The sequence below is a fragment of the Planococcus citri genome, chromosome 4 (genome assembly GCF_950023065.1).
Source record: "Planococcus citri chromosome 4, ihPlaCitr1.1, whole genome shotgun sequence".
In the NCBI taxonomy this organism is placed as follows: Eukaryota; Metazoa; Arthropoda; class Insecta; order Hemiptera; family Pseudococcidae; genus Planococcus; species Planococcus citri.
The window spans coordinates 51,698,485-51,713,119 of NC_088680.1; the positions used below are offsets into that span (position 1 = coordinate 51,698,485).

General features: G+C 32.2%; 2 protein-coding genes across 4 annotated transcripts in view; one reads left to right on the forward strand and one right to left on the reverse strand.

The window, feature by feature from the left end:
• The first annotated feature begins 948 nt into the window (after nucleotides 1–948).
• LOC135843992 (uncharacterized) lies at nucleotides 949–10,289 on the forward strand. Its single transcript, XM_065362065.1, has 7 exons — nucleotides 949–1,121; nucleotides 4,501–4,537; nucleotides 5,373–5,599; nucleotides 5,730–5,861; nucleotides 6,048–6,196; nucleotides 7,094–7,261; nucleotides 9,484–10,289. The coding sequence occupies exons 1-7, from the start codon at nucleotides 1,037–1,039 to the stop codon at nucleotides 10,105–10,107; spliced, it is 1,422 nt and encodes a 473-aa protein (XP_065218137.1). The 5' UTR covers nucleotides 949–1,036; the 3' UTR covers nucleotides 10,108–10,289.
• Nucleotides 10,290–12,428: 2,139 nt separating this feature from the next.
• LOC135844986 (uncharacterized) overlaps nucleotides 12,429–14,635 on the reverse strand; it is a 29,828-nt gene continuing 27,621 nt past the window's right edge. For all 3 annotated transcript variants that reach the window (XM_065363410.1, XM_065363409.1, XM_065363411.1), the window contains 3 exons: nucleotides 13,229–13,348; nucleotides 12,759–13,140; nucleotides 12,429–12,669 (listed from right to left, as the gene is read on the reverse strand). In XM_065363410.1, the coding sequence (XP_065219482.1) occupies nucleotides 12,551–12,669; nucleotides 12,759–13,140; nucleotides 13,229–13,348 (621 nt within the window). In that variant the 3' untranslated portion in view covers nucleotides 12,429–12,550. The remainder of the gene's footprint in view (nucleotides 12,670–12,758; nucleotides 13,141–13,228; nucleotides 13,349–14,635) is intronic.

Here is a 14,635-nt window from a genome sequence, read left to right on the forward strand (position 1 = left end):
GGTAATTTTCAATTTTTTCAAATTTCCCGTACTTAATGTTGAGTAAAAACATTGTGTCAAATACATACAAAAATTGGGAAGCAAATCTGTTTAATTTGAGCAAATTTTCGAAAAATGATTGTAGAAAGGGGGATGAGTATAGGTATGGTGAAAGTGTTGATAAATAATCGATTTTGCAGTTGGCATTTTTAACATTTCAAAGTTGGCATTTTTTAGAATTTACCCCCCCCCCCCCCCTTGTAAAATCAGTTTGCTACGCCCCTGGGTACTTGAGTGATTTCACTTCTTCTAAGCAATGCATACTAGATTTTTTTTGTCGAGTCAATATAATTTTCATAAAATTCCTTCATCTTAATAATGATTAATTAGCTGATAATTAAAATTGATTATTGTATAATATATATAGGTACTTTAGAAATGGAAGTTGAAATCATCGTCGTTGTGGTCTGTGTTGATATGATAAATGAAAAACATAACAGAAGAGTCAATGGTATAACATTCAGATTATTAAATTCGGAGACAAAGTTTTTGGTATTACTTATGGCTTTTGAGGAAATTTCATAGGGAGAACTAGACTCGGGAAAATGTATGGTCGTTTTTCGCAACAAAAAAATCTGGTTAAAAAATGTCTAGTGTTAGGTAGGTACCTATTTTAGAAGAACTGGATTACACGTTGCAATTCTTCACAGTAATCGTACACAGTACACACTATACCCATCAGTATGTCTATTAAGTATGTACATACATTGGTAATGACCTAATGACTAATGATCCTTTTCAACCTTTGGATACTGTATGCTGATTATCAGATATTTTCATAACAGTTTTTTAATCAAGTAACGCTGAGTTAGGACTGTAGCACTATCGCCTGTTTACAAAAGGCTCACTATTTCAGGAGGGGAAAGGAAATGTTACTTGACGACACTAACGCAATAAGCTAATGAACTGCCACGAAAAAAATTAAAACAGTCTCAGTTTGTTAGTCTTCTGTTCTCTGCATCTATTTTTCATTTATTACCTACGTGTTTTTTCAAACATGGTGAAAATGATTTGTTTTAATAATGGTATTGTGCGTGTTTTCACCTGTTTATTTTTATTATATCTTAATCCAAACTCCACAAGTAAGTTTTAAGACAATGTGACCTATACAGTATGACACAAAAGTAGTCCCCGGTGGCTTTTATTTCTAAGTGAAAAGAGCTAGAGAGATGAAGATGAATGAAGCGGCGTTGAGTATTGGGGAAAAATAAGGGCTTTCAAAAGCGACATTGAAAATTTCAGGCCCATGCACAGGGTGTCCACAAGTTAAAAAACCGGTTTGGTCAAAAAATTCAAATTGGTTTTTACTGGCGCGATGTATTCTACACATTGAGACGACAAAAACGTGATATGAATTTTTTGAAACCGGTTCATTAATTTGCAACCAGTTAACAAAAAATACCCAAAAATTGTAGATAGAGGAAAAAGTTTGAAACAAAAGTTGTACTTATAGAGCGTGAAAAATTACACAATTCTGTCTAATCACATTTTGAAACCGGTTCATTGGTTCGCATTTAGCAACCAGTTTTTGACAATCACCTATAAAAGTTGTAGATAGAGAAAAAAGCTTGAAACAAAAGTTGTGGGGCATGAAAAATTACACCATTCTGTTCAATCATATATTTTTAAACCGGTTCATTGGTTTGCATCTAGCAACCAGTTTTTGACAATCATGCACCTAAAAATTGAAGATAGAGAAAAAATCTTGAAACAAAAGTTGTAGCGCGTGAAAAATTGAACCATTTTTGCTGATCGGATTTTGAAAATGGCGAATTACCCTCCAACTAGGTAGGTAACTTTTGATGGCTTGCTGCGATTTAATGAACCGGTTTCAAAATCTGATCAGCAAAAATGGTTCAATTTTTCACGTGCTACAACTTTTGTTTTAAGCTTTTTCCTCTATTCAATTTGTAGGTGATTGTCAAAAACTGGCTGAGTGATAAATGCAAATTTAGAAAAATGATATATCTACTTTAATATTTTGGCATCAATTATTCAGACACCTGGTATACGAGTAATAACAATGGTTTCCGAAATTGATTGAATTTTTTTCATAAGTAGGTATCTATATTATCGACTCGAAAACCAAGATAGGTAAGTAGGTACCCTTATTAATGAGTTTTCTGCATTTTTTTGACCTCACGAAAACAAAATTTTCGCTATAAGTACCTACCTAAGATACAGCAGTGAGGTAGTTGTAAGACGAATTGACAGTGTATTGTGTATTTCAAAATTTTTTTATTTTGTACGACAAAACACTGAAAACAGTCATCGCAAGAATAGGAAAAAAACAAGAAATCATAGTCGAAAAAATTAATCATAGGAAAATGAGGTACCACACGAAGTCCGAGAAAACAGTATTTTTATTTTTCATGCTGGTGGTACAGGGAAAGATGAGTACAAGGGGAAACACTTTGGCATATATATCGAACTTCTTTTTCGTCTTGTTCTGCATTCCGAGAGATAGGTAATTTTGTGTGATGCAAAAAACAGCGTTGACACTTTTGATTATGTGAAAAAAATCATTTTCTGCTTGATTTTTGATGAAATTGTAGTTCATTCAACTGGAGAGTAAAAGTGATTTTTAACGAATTTTGAGGTTTACTGCGCGAGTGAAGCGAGGGAAGTAATTTAAAATCGTAAAAATCACTCTATACTCCCATGGTCGAATAAAATATTTTTCGTTATGAGGGAACGATCAGAAGCGGGAGCAAAAGTAACACTTTTTCTCCCTTATAACGTAAAATTGTATTAATGCTCTATTTGGAGGAACTTAGGTGTCACATTCCGATTTGAACGGGACGAAGCTTTTTGGAAAGAGCATAGTCTAAAACCCCCAAAACCAAATTTCCAGCTGCCCAAGTTCATTTTTCGATTTTTGGCGAATTTTTGAAAATTCAAAATTGACTGTTTTTGGCGATTTATGCTTTTTTTAAAAAAAAATTAGTACGTACTTGATCAGTAAAAATGGTCAAAATACGTCCCAAAACTAACACAAATTACCCAAATCCAAATTTTACCATTTCCCAGCCATTCTGGAGCCTCTAGCGCGATTTTTCAATTTCTCCAGAATTTTGAATTTGCTCCAGAAGGCGTGAATATGAAGTTGGTCAGCTAAAAATCGAGTTGTATATTACACTCGACCTGTTTAACGAGTTTATCTACATTTGAGTCGATTTCGAGAGTGACACCTCAAGAGTGGTTTTTTGACCAGCTTTTTTCAAAATTAAGAACTCTAAAAAATCAAAAGATAATCGTTTGTGAGGAAATTTTTTAAATTCACGCAAATCACTGTATTTTGTCCAAAACTAACCCCCCAAATCCAAATTTCACAATTGCTCGCCATTCTGGAGCCTCCAGCGCGATTTTTCAATTTCTCCAAAATTTTGAATTTTCTCCAGAAGGCGTGAATATGCAGTTGGGCAGCTAAAAATCGAGTTGTGTATTATACTCAACCTGTTTAACGAGTTTATCTGCATTTGAGTTGATTTCGGGAGTGACACCTCAAGAGTGGCTTTTTGACCAACTTTTTTCGAAATAAAAAAATCAAGAAAATCAAAAAATAACCGTTTGTGAGGAAATTTTTAAAATTTGCGTGAATCGTTGTATTTCATACGTAACTAACCCCACAAATCAAAATTTTACAATTTCCAGCCATTCTGGAGCCTCCAGCGCGATTTTCAATTTCTTCAGAATTTTGAATTTGCTCCAGAAAGCGTGAATATGAAGTTGGGCAGATAAAAATTGAGTTGTATATTACACTCGACCTGTTAACGAGTTTATCCACATTTGAGCCGATTTTGAGAGTGTCACCTCAAGAGTGGTTTTTTGAGGTGTCACTCTCGCTCCAAAACGGCTGGAAATGGTAGAATTTGCGCTCCGGGGGTTAGTCCTTGAAGAAATACAGCGATTTGCACAAATTTAAAAAATTCCCTCACAAACGGTTATCTTTTGATTTTTTGGATTTTTTAATTTTAAGAACCACCTTTGAGGGGTCACTCTCGAAATCGACTCAAATGTAGATAAACTCGTTAAACATTTTTAGCTGCCCAACTGCATATTCACGCCTTCTGGAGCAAATTCAAAATTCTGGAGAAATTGAAAATCGCGCTGGAGGCTCCAGAATGGCTTGGAAGTAGTAAAATTTGGATTTGGGTACCTAATTAATATTAGTTTTGGGATTTATTTTGACCATTTTTACTGATCAAGTACCTACGTACTTTTAAAAAAAAAGCATAGATCGCCAAAAACAGTCAATTTTGAAATTTCCAAAATTCGCCAAAAATCGAAAAATGAACTTGGGCAGCTGAAAATTTGGTTTTGGGAGTTTTAGAATATGCTCTTTCCAAAAATCGCCGTCCCGTTCAAATCGGAGTGTGACACCTCAAGAGGTTCCCTTGTTAGTTTACTTATCCCAATTTGTGGTTTTACAAACTCATGCTTATCAATTTTTCTTTTCAGTCTTGTGTGATGAAGCAAAAGAGCTAAAAAGTACACCGTAAGTAACAACTTGCAAATAAGTATTTACACACTTCTGAACATAGTACCTATAGCCTACCTACATACTAATATTCTTACTGAGGAAATATTCCAACAAGAACAAACATTTTTGGGCATGGCTGGACTGTTAGAGATTCGACCAAGTACTTAAGTACCTAGCTACTTGACAAGATTCGTGTAAATTTACCTAAAATTGAAACCATATCCATAATATCATAGTAAGCTAAACAATAGTTGACAAGGCTCAGTCTTCAACGGATTTTCGGATTCTCTATACGTAAAATCTGCTCGAGGTTGCACATTCCATTCAAATTCATCACCAATCTACTCGCGCGGGAGGTCGGAAATAGGGTACAAACCAACTTTCAGCTTTTTTCGGATCTACGACCTATCAAACATGTTGGAGTTTTTGAAATTGCGGCAATGGGGGTCAAAAAACCGGCATCACTGCATTCCAAAATATTCCCCTAATTTCTAAATGGCAAGTGTTCTTTGGTTTTCACGGAAATGGCCTAGATAGACGCAGAATCTCAAATACTTCTTTTGAAATTAAGCTCTTTCTACCAAAGCAGGATGGATATAGTTACCAGAGGAGAAAAATCACAATTTTTTTGAAAATGCCCTCTCTTTGAGGATCTATTATCTCTCCTCCAGGAGTACCACCGGATCTAAAACATTTTCTAGTCGACCTTCAAGTCAAAATGAAGGTCTCCCCTGAATTTGGCCAGAATCATCCTTCAAAATTTTGTTTTGCGATCCACCCTCATAAATAGCGTAATGTATTAAAAATATAAAATCATAATATACCTAAAATCTTGTGTTCTTACCTGCAGCAACATTTGTGTAGTGCCTACCCTATCACCCCATACAAATAGTACGTACAAATGTATCGGAAACATCAAGAATCAATCAAAATCTTGTGTTTCTAACGGAACAGTTTTCGAATCGACGGTGATAAAAATCACTTGCGATGCCGGTTATTCAGTTAATGGTGAAGATACGTCGGTATCGGTTTGCTATGATAACGAATGGGTTCCTCCCGTAAAAGGGTGCATTGCTAGTAAGTATAAGCATTATGTAGTTCCTTGAGTATTACATATGTAGTAAGATTCCTTCTTCATTTATCACACGTTCTATACCTATCTAGAGACAGTACATGTTAATTTCATTTATGGGCTACCCTCTCATAGATTGCGGCCAATTACCAAAAAACTCAGATGATCCACAAACCTCGGGCTTGCCATGGAATGTCGCAATTCTCCGATCAGATACAGGAAACATATGCTTCGGCACCATCATAAGTTCCAGAGTAATTCTAACCTGTAAGTTGAAACTACATAATAATATGTTCTAGACTTCTCAAGGAAATTGCGAATTTTGGTGGTAACATGTACCTAACTACTGGTCTCTTTTATTTGACTCTAGGGGGAATTTTCCCATCCCTTTGGATTGGTGCTTAAAATACCTACTAAGATTCGTATGTAATTTTTTCTTATTGTTCTTTACAGCTGAATTCTGCATGCTCACCAGCGTTTTTGCTATACCTGACTATGCATCTATGAGCAGAAACCCCTTGGATCCCACAATTTTCAAAGTAGTAATTGTGAACGATGAATTCAACCCTTTTAACAAAAATAAACATTCTACACCACTAATGGTAAGATATACCGCATTGTATTAGTACATAACTTTTAATCAAAATTCTCAAGATAATAAGTATACCCAGGCAAGAAGGCAAAAGCACGTTTGAATGCCTACATTGTTTCAGTGCATAAAATAAAAAATTTTCACTGAAAGGCATTATTTAGCCATAATTTTTCAACATCAAACAATGCTTCCCTCTGCACATAAATAAAAAATTTTCAAACAATTTCTATACAGACATCAAATTTATAATATTTTTTTTAATTCTTCCCAAAGATGAGGGGCTCCATGCAAGAGAGCCAAAATCATTTGGGGGTCCAACAATGGTTCTTTCTTGAAAAGGGGCTTATGTAGAACAATTCTAATGTGGAAATGAGATATTTTCATCAAATTTTCCATAACTTTGATTTATTATTATTTTTTGTGATTTTTTTCAACTTTGAGGGGCTCCTTACTAGGGGGCCAATATGGTTTGAAGGGCCTGGGAAATTTTTTTCTTAAAAAGCTGGGATTATTTAGAAACATTCTGGCGCAGAAACAAACAATTTTCATGAATGGAACTTTTTTTTTTGATTTTTTTGATTTTTCCCCACTTAGGGGGCTACCGGCACCACTTTTTTTTACAGATAGGGGAAAAATAAAAAATAGGGAATTATTTCTCACCAGAGGTCATGTTTTTGGGGGGTGGAAGCTACAAAATTCCAACTTTTCAAAATAAGGAGCACCCTAATAGGTACCTACCTTATATTTATATTCTTCCCTGTGGACATTTTAACAATCAATTTACTTGTAATGACCAATGTGTGGTTTCAAAATTTCTGATCAAATTGCTTCAGTACTTAGTCTTTAAATAAAAATCAATAATAGATAATATTTACCTACTTACTGTATTATACTCGTAATGTTATAGATTAAAGAATTTCGTTATTTCAAGCATGGAAATCAAGACAAATCCCTCCTTCATGATGTATTAATAGTAATTATGGAAAAAGGAATCAATTTCAACTCGCATGTTTACCCAGCTTGCGTTGAGTGGAAAAACCCCAAAAGACTAAATATTACTACTGGAATAGCAAAGGTAAAGTTCTTTAATAATTTTATACCTACCTATTCAAGTACATGATTACAACACATTCTTCTGGAATAAGATTGTGCAACATTATCTGTAGTGGCGACTCCAGACAATTACGGTTGGTTGTTAAAGTTGTAAAAAAGATACAGAATTCATCCAAAATTGTAAATTTTCCAGATATTTTGTCTCAAATTTAGTTCAAGAAAATACAGAAGTCCTCACTTCGCTTGGACTGCTTGTTTTTTTTCTTCAATTTTTTTAAAACGATTGTTCAAAAACAGTGAGATAGTTTTACAAAATCTTGAGTAAGGAAAAAAATTAAAATTTTGCAGGTCATTGCGCTGAATTTTTTTAATTCAAAGAACTAGTCCAAAAATCACAAAAATCATACATATTCGATTGTACCTATTTGTATTACCTACCTACAGTTCAATCACTATACCCAACTGTCTACCTACAGGGTGCCCAGAAATTTCGAGTACCCCCAAAGAAAGTTTTTCATTAAAAATATAGGTTGGCAACGTGAAATAGATGCATTTATGATTGATCTCCTTTCCACTGACCAAATCAAGAGGGTAGAAAAATTGACTTCTATTAAAAATAATTTCTCAGAAATTGCAAATTTTTGAAAGCTTTTGGCAAAATATGAAAATCAACTTTTGCATAAAAAATGACGTTGTTTTATGTTTTGAATTATAAATTTTTCACAGCTTTCGCCCTCGCTTTTATCGGACAGATTTGAATTCTACGGTAACAATTTTCAAACATTTTCTAGAATGGAAAAATCAACCCAAGAAATTCCGAATACATAATCCGATCGATGAAAAAATTTAAATCTTATTTATTCTTAATTTTGTTTTCAAGTTCCCTTTTTAAAAAATGGTTTGAACTTCGAACCATATCTATCGAATTAGAAGGACAAATGGGGGAGGGGGGAGGTCTGGAGTAAACAGTAGTCAAAATCTAGCGAGAAAAGTGGACAGAATTTAGTTTCACCCTCTCCCCCTCTCCCCCTCTCCCCTAACGACACATCGTTTCGTCACGTCTCGCCTCTGGCTTTATCATCTAATGAGCATGAGCATTGAGCACCACTCATTTGAAATTGGTCTTATTGCAGCTAAAAATTCGACGAGATTATAGTAACTATTAGCAGGTCTCTCAAATCCCAATAAATCATCCTTTATCCGGTTTGCCTTGATACTTTGAGGAATGCAACTTACTCATTTAACACCGTTTTTAATCTAATTTTTTCCATTTTTTTTTAGTATTTTTGTGATTGTGGTGACTACTGACTAACAGCAGGGATTTTTTTTGAGAATTAAAGATTTTTTGTATACAGCTTCAAAATTTTTATTTTTCAACAGTATTCCGCTTAGATTTTTTTGATAATTTGGTTTGAATTACTTTTAAAACGCATCTAACTGTTACAGTTTTAAAATTTAATTTGCATTTAATTTTTCCTTTTTGAAATTTGAGATGACAGTGGAGAATTTTTTCAGAAGTTCGAAAATGATGAACACTTTTTTTGGTTAAAAATATCTAAAATCATGCCCATAACATTCAGTTTTCATAGTGTGTTTTTTTTTTAAATTTGAACGACTGCGATGAATTTAAATATCTCAAGCAGAAACTACTCGAAACGTGGGATTTTCAACGAATATACTTTTCAAGAAATTCTATTGAGGAATACTATTTTGGTGTCAAATTACACGTTTTGTGTTCGTAAAAGAGAGTCTAAAATTTAAGTAGAGAAAAACAGGAATACCTGCATTTAATTGTGTCGAATAAGTTGCCTATGCCTATACTCTCAAGGCGCAGAAACTATGCAAAACATGGAGTTTTTCAACGATTATGAGTTTTGAGAGATTATAGTCGATTAGTTGAATGAAATGAATAAATTCGGAATTTCTATAAATTATGAATACGTGAGATAGTTTTATTTTTGTTGGCTTGTTGTACTAAATTTTACTCGTACGAATTTTGGAATTTTGTTTCTTCAATCGGTAGGTAGGCAGGTACATAGGTAGGTAGGTAGGTAGGTAGATGAGTAATTTTGTCGATGCAAGTAAGTATTCAAAAAAAATGTCGCAACAAATTGTTTTCTTAAGAATGTCATTACAATTATCTATGAGTAATTCAGAAGATACCTATTATGGTAAAATAGCAAGTCAGTTTGCCGGAATACATGAATACCTACTTTTTATGACTGCTATAAATGTAAATTTCAGGTTCAACAATTTATTTCATACAAAGGAGGATACCGTAACAAAAATTATTCTTTCTTGAGTCACGACGCCTGCCAAGAAAACCCAGCATATCCTTACTTGGTGTTCATCTGGGCAAATCTGATGTACGGTTATGATAAGACAAACGAAGCCCGCTATGATACTAAAATATTCAGAAAAAGCGATGAAAATGCACTTCACGAAGGAAAACTGTTTTGTCTAGAGCTGAAGCAAAACGAATTGAACGGTTCTCTAACTATAAGCGGTAGCGGTGTTGTGGTTGAAAAAGATTATCGCTATTATATTCGAGGAATTGCAGGAAAATCGCTCGTCAGAAATCAATCACACGATGATGCTCGTTTCAAAGATTTCATCAATATATTTCGTATCATTGCAAACACTTCATCATTTGAACACTTTTCAAATTATCCTAAATTTGTTGATCAAGCAGACTTCTTACTTGATTATAACTTTACAAGTCTTCTGCGAAATCATCTTAAACGAGGCGAAGCTGAGTTGGCGAATCACCTAGAACAGTTGATTCCTGTTACAGATATAGCTGACTATGTAGATTGGATCAAACATGTTGTAGCTGAAGTTGATCCATATTTTAATACTAGCACATAGAGAGCGAATGTTTTTTAATACCTGTTTAGATTTTTTAAGAAGCATAACTTTTTAAATTTTTTTCACATCAGTTGAGTCAAGTTACAAGTATACTTAAGTACTCATGTTGTAGAAATGGCTCCGGTGAATGTGAAAGTGTTGTAATCCAATTCGCCTTATAATCCATTAAAATTCTGAATTTCTGTTGTTTTAAATTCATTTCTGAGTAAAAATTATTGATTGGGTACAGGAATATTCATTACGCGAAAATCACCGCGCGAAATTCAAATACCTATTTCAACAAAAATGTCTTTTAACATTTTGGAAAAATTTTTAGCTCAAAAATGGGAAGATGATTTTTTGGAGAGTTTTTGAAAAAATTCATGTGTCACATCAAAGTTGGTTGAATGGTTGTAGTAATTTTGTAATAAATGCAAATATTTTGACGTAAGTACCTAAATATTCTTGAACAATTGTTGAGGAATTTGAGTTCAACATTGAGACAATATGATTATTGAGATTTCTGAAAAAGTGTCAACTGTCAAGTAACGTATCAAATTTTGTTAGAAATTCGAATATTTTAGCAAAAAAAAAAAATTGAAGTATTTTTGAGATTTTTGATGAAGATGTTATAGGTATACTTTTCCTATCAAAATGAATTAAAATTTCGGCGGAAAATCGGAGTTTTCTATCAAAACTCTTTTTGAGTAGTCCAAGCCCCGAGATACAGGGTGTTAATCAAGTTGCATGCCAATCTGGCAAAATGCAAGGCTTTATAGGACAACTTTTAAAAAACAATGAAACTTTTTGGTATTTTTGGCGGAAAAAAAAAATATTTTATCCTCCTAACAAACAAGATTTTTTGTCAATTTTTGGAAAAAAGCAAGATTTTGAAAATTTTATCACAAAAGGAGGATTTTTTTAGCAATTTGGTGAAAAAAAAAGATTTTAGATTTTGGCAATTTTAGCATTAAGAAGGATTTTTTTGGCAATTTCTGGCATAACGCGAAACTATAATTGGACAATTTTTGGAAAACAGTAAAACTTTTTGGTTATTATTGAGAAAAAAGTGGAATTTTCCAGCACTGTTACACAAAAGCGAGAATTTTTGTAATTTTTTTAGTTTTTAATTTTAATCAAGACCAACAATTTTAACATAAAGTAAGACTTTTTGACAAAATAATGAAATTTTTAGCAATAATTACATATTTTCCAAAAAACGAGATTTTGATAATTTTTGCATTACGAAAAAAGTTTTTGTCAATTTATGAAGAAAACGCGAGACTTCAGAATAATTTTTCAAAAAAAAAGTAAAATTTTTCAGTACTTTTGATAAAGAGCGAGAATGTTTGTCATTTTTTTTAAAGCAAAATTTCGACAACTAAGCAAAAATTAAGATTTTTTGACAATATCTGCAAAAAATACGAGATTTTAAGAAATCAAAATCTTGATAATTTTAACAAAACGCAGAATTCGCAACAAAACTATACATTTTTGTTGAAAAAATGAGTTTTGGATTGTTTTTGGAAGAAAGAAAATGTTTCAAATTTTCTGTACCTACTTGAAAGATTTTTGTCAATATTAGGAAATATTGGCAAAACAATGATACCAACTTTTAGCGATTTCTGGCATAAAAAAAAACAAGAATTTTGGGATTTAATCTCTTGCAAGAAAAATGTGACAATTTTAGCAGAAAAACAATAATTTTGGATGACAATTTGAGCAAGAAATACCTTATGCCTTTTTGGCAAATTATTGACAAAAAAATGTTTTTTGCAATTTTTTGTAGAAAGAAGATGAAAGACATAGAATGGGATTTTTGCCCAACTTTATGAGGATAGAGATAGAGAACGACTTTCAGGAAATTTCTAACAAAAAACGATACTATGGGGAAAAAATTTAAGATTTTTTGAAATTCTTTTCAAAAAAGAGACAAGTTTTTAGAAATATGTATGTATTTTTAACAAGATTTTTTTTTTTTGGCAATTTCGATAAAAAGTAAGATGTTTTCCTGGTTTCTTGCAGGAAGTGACACTTCGATAATTTTAGCAAAAAGCAGGGATTTTCAAATTGCAACCGTAAAGTTGAAAAGACAGTATAGCCAGGAGGAAAATAATAAAACAGCGAACACTTGTAAATTCTTCACTGTAAGCAAAAATTATTTTTCAACACTTGAGTACCCAACTTAATTGTAGTTATGCACTTGGAAACTAAAAATAAACCTAGTCCAAGCTCTGTCAAAGCAAACTTTTTTGATTTAGACAATTAAAATCTCACTTTCAACCTCGTATCAATTTTTTATACCCGAATTATTGAGAAAAGAAAAAAATGAAAAAGTCCAGTTTAAAAAAGAACAAACGATGAAAAATATATTCGCAAACAATAAAAAAAAATTAAAATTAAAAATACAACAAGCGAAAAACAAAAATAACACTAAAACAAAAAGATAATGAACGGGGAGATTTCACTGTTGTTTACATCCATCTTTGGGCTTAGCCTTTTTTTGTTTTTTCTCAACGGGCAAAGGCGGATTACGACGCTGTCCTTGGATTGGCATATAAGGTGGCGCCGTGTTATCTCCCTCTATTGAAAAGAAAAACAGCTCTTATTAGATTTCTCAATAATAAACCACACACTTAATTTCATTCAAATCCTCAAAGTGATCAATTTACCTTGAAAAATTAGCGAATTTGGCATACTAGACAATTGTTGGGATAAATACGTGGGGTCGATATGCATCGCAACGTTTTGTAATACTGGCGGGGTACGACTGGCAGCGTTCAACGAACGAAACTGCGGACGTTCTTCGACCGAAGATTGGTGTTGAAGTTGATGGCTTTCCGCATTTTCGTGAAGACTCGTACACGGAATTGGTTCAGTCGAAGAAGAACACGACGGCTGTTCTGATTCGTATTGAATTTCTGGCACTGGGCAAATTGGTTTGGCTGAGATTGCATTATTCGCGGTATCCGCATTCGGGGTATTTTGAGATTGCTTTTTTAGCAAAGCTCGTTGTCTAGCTCGTTCCTTGGCACGTTTCAATTTAGCTTTTTCCTGCAGAAAGAAGGTTGAAAATAAAGCGTGTTATTATGGCCAATTATAAAAACCAGGTAGGTGGGGTGGGAAGATAACGAAAACCTACTTTTTCGTAAAGTAGTTTTGCTAATTCTTTATCTTGGGCTTCGATGGCCATCAGTCTATCTCGATCGATTTCATCGTTAATAATTTCTTCTTCTTGTTTTTGCAACATTTTAGCGAACTCCTGTAAAATACAAAATACAACGAATTCTATTGTAATTAATGTTGAAATGACAACTTTATTCTCAAAGTATTTACCCAAATAAAAATCTACTACATTCTTAAAAAAATATAAAATTTTTTAAATTCTATTATCATTAATTTTACATTATTGAAGAGCAAAATTATCAAACATTTGAATAAATATTCAATCCCACAATTCAATGAGAGAAGTGATTTTGTAATTTATTCGATGTAATTTTATTGGTCTTAGGAAGTGAAAATTTTCTCTTCAATTTGTGATCAACACTGCTATTTTTCATAATTTTACAGTAATTTCGAAACAGATTAGTGCAATTTTTCAATACATATTATTTTTAAAATTTTTTCCAGTTTCTAAATTGAACTTTTTGTCAACTTTGTTGAATTTGATGAATTTTGACAAGTTTTTCGACTTTTTGCATATTTTTTGTTAAAATTTTTATATTCAATCATATTTCTTGTTTCAATTTTAAACGAATACTGCAACTTTATTTTCAACAATTTGAACAATTTTAAAATATTTTACAAATTGTTTCATAATTTTAAATGAATTTCTGTCAATTTCGTAATTATTTTGTCGGATTTCAACAGTTTATTTTTTAACTTCTCAAAAAATCTTTGCTTCATTTAAGTACATCAAGTATTTTGAGGATTTTATTTTCAATTTTTGTTCAATTATTTGAGATGAACAATGCCACTTTCATTTTGTACAGAATTTTAAAATATAAAAAAAGATCATAATTCGGACATTTTATGAATTTTTTGTCAATTTGCTCAAGTTTGACTGGATTTTAATGTTTTTCTTTTTTTTAAACTTCATGTTCAATTTTTATATTATTTTCACAAATGTTTAGATATTTTTTCAATTTTATCCAATTTTAAATAATTTTGAGCAATTTAAAAATATTTTTCAAATTTTTTCATAATTTTTAACGAATTTTTTGTCAATTCCACAAATTTTTTGCAAAATTTTGGGAGGAGTTTTGAATTTTTAGAGATTTTTTTTGCTTCGTTTCACATTCATTGGATATATATTTTTTCAATTTTCTCTTTAATTCACGATAAATACTCCTGCTTTTGATGATTTTTCAGTAATTTAAAAATATTTCGATAAATATTTGTACTTTGTTCAATATTTCATGCATTTTTACATCTTTCTGAATGATTTTTTTTTTGGCAATTTCGCTCAATGTTACCTGAATTTCAGCAGTTTTTTTTCAACTTTTTGTTCAATTTTCACATTATTTCACAATAGTTGGATATTTTTTCA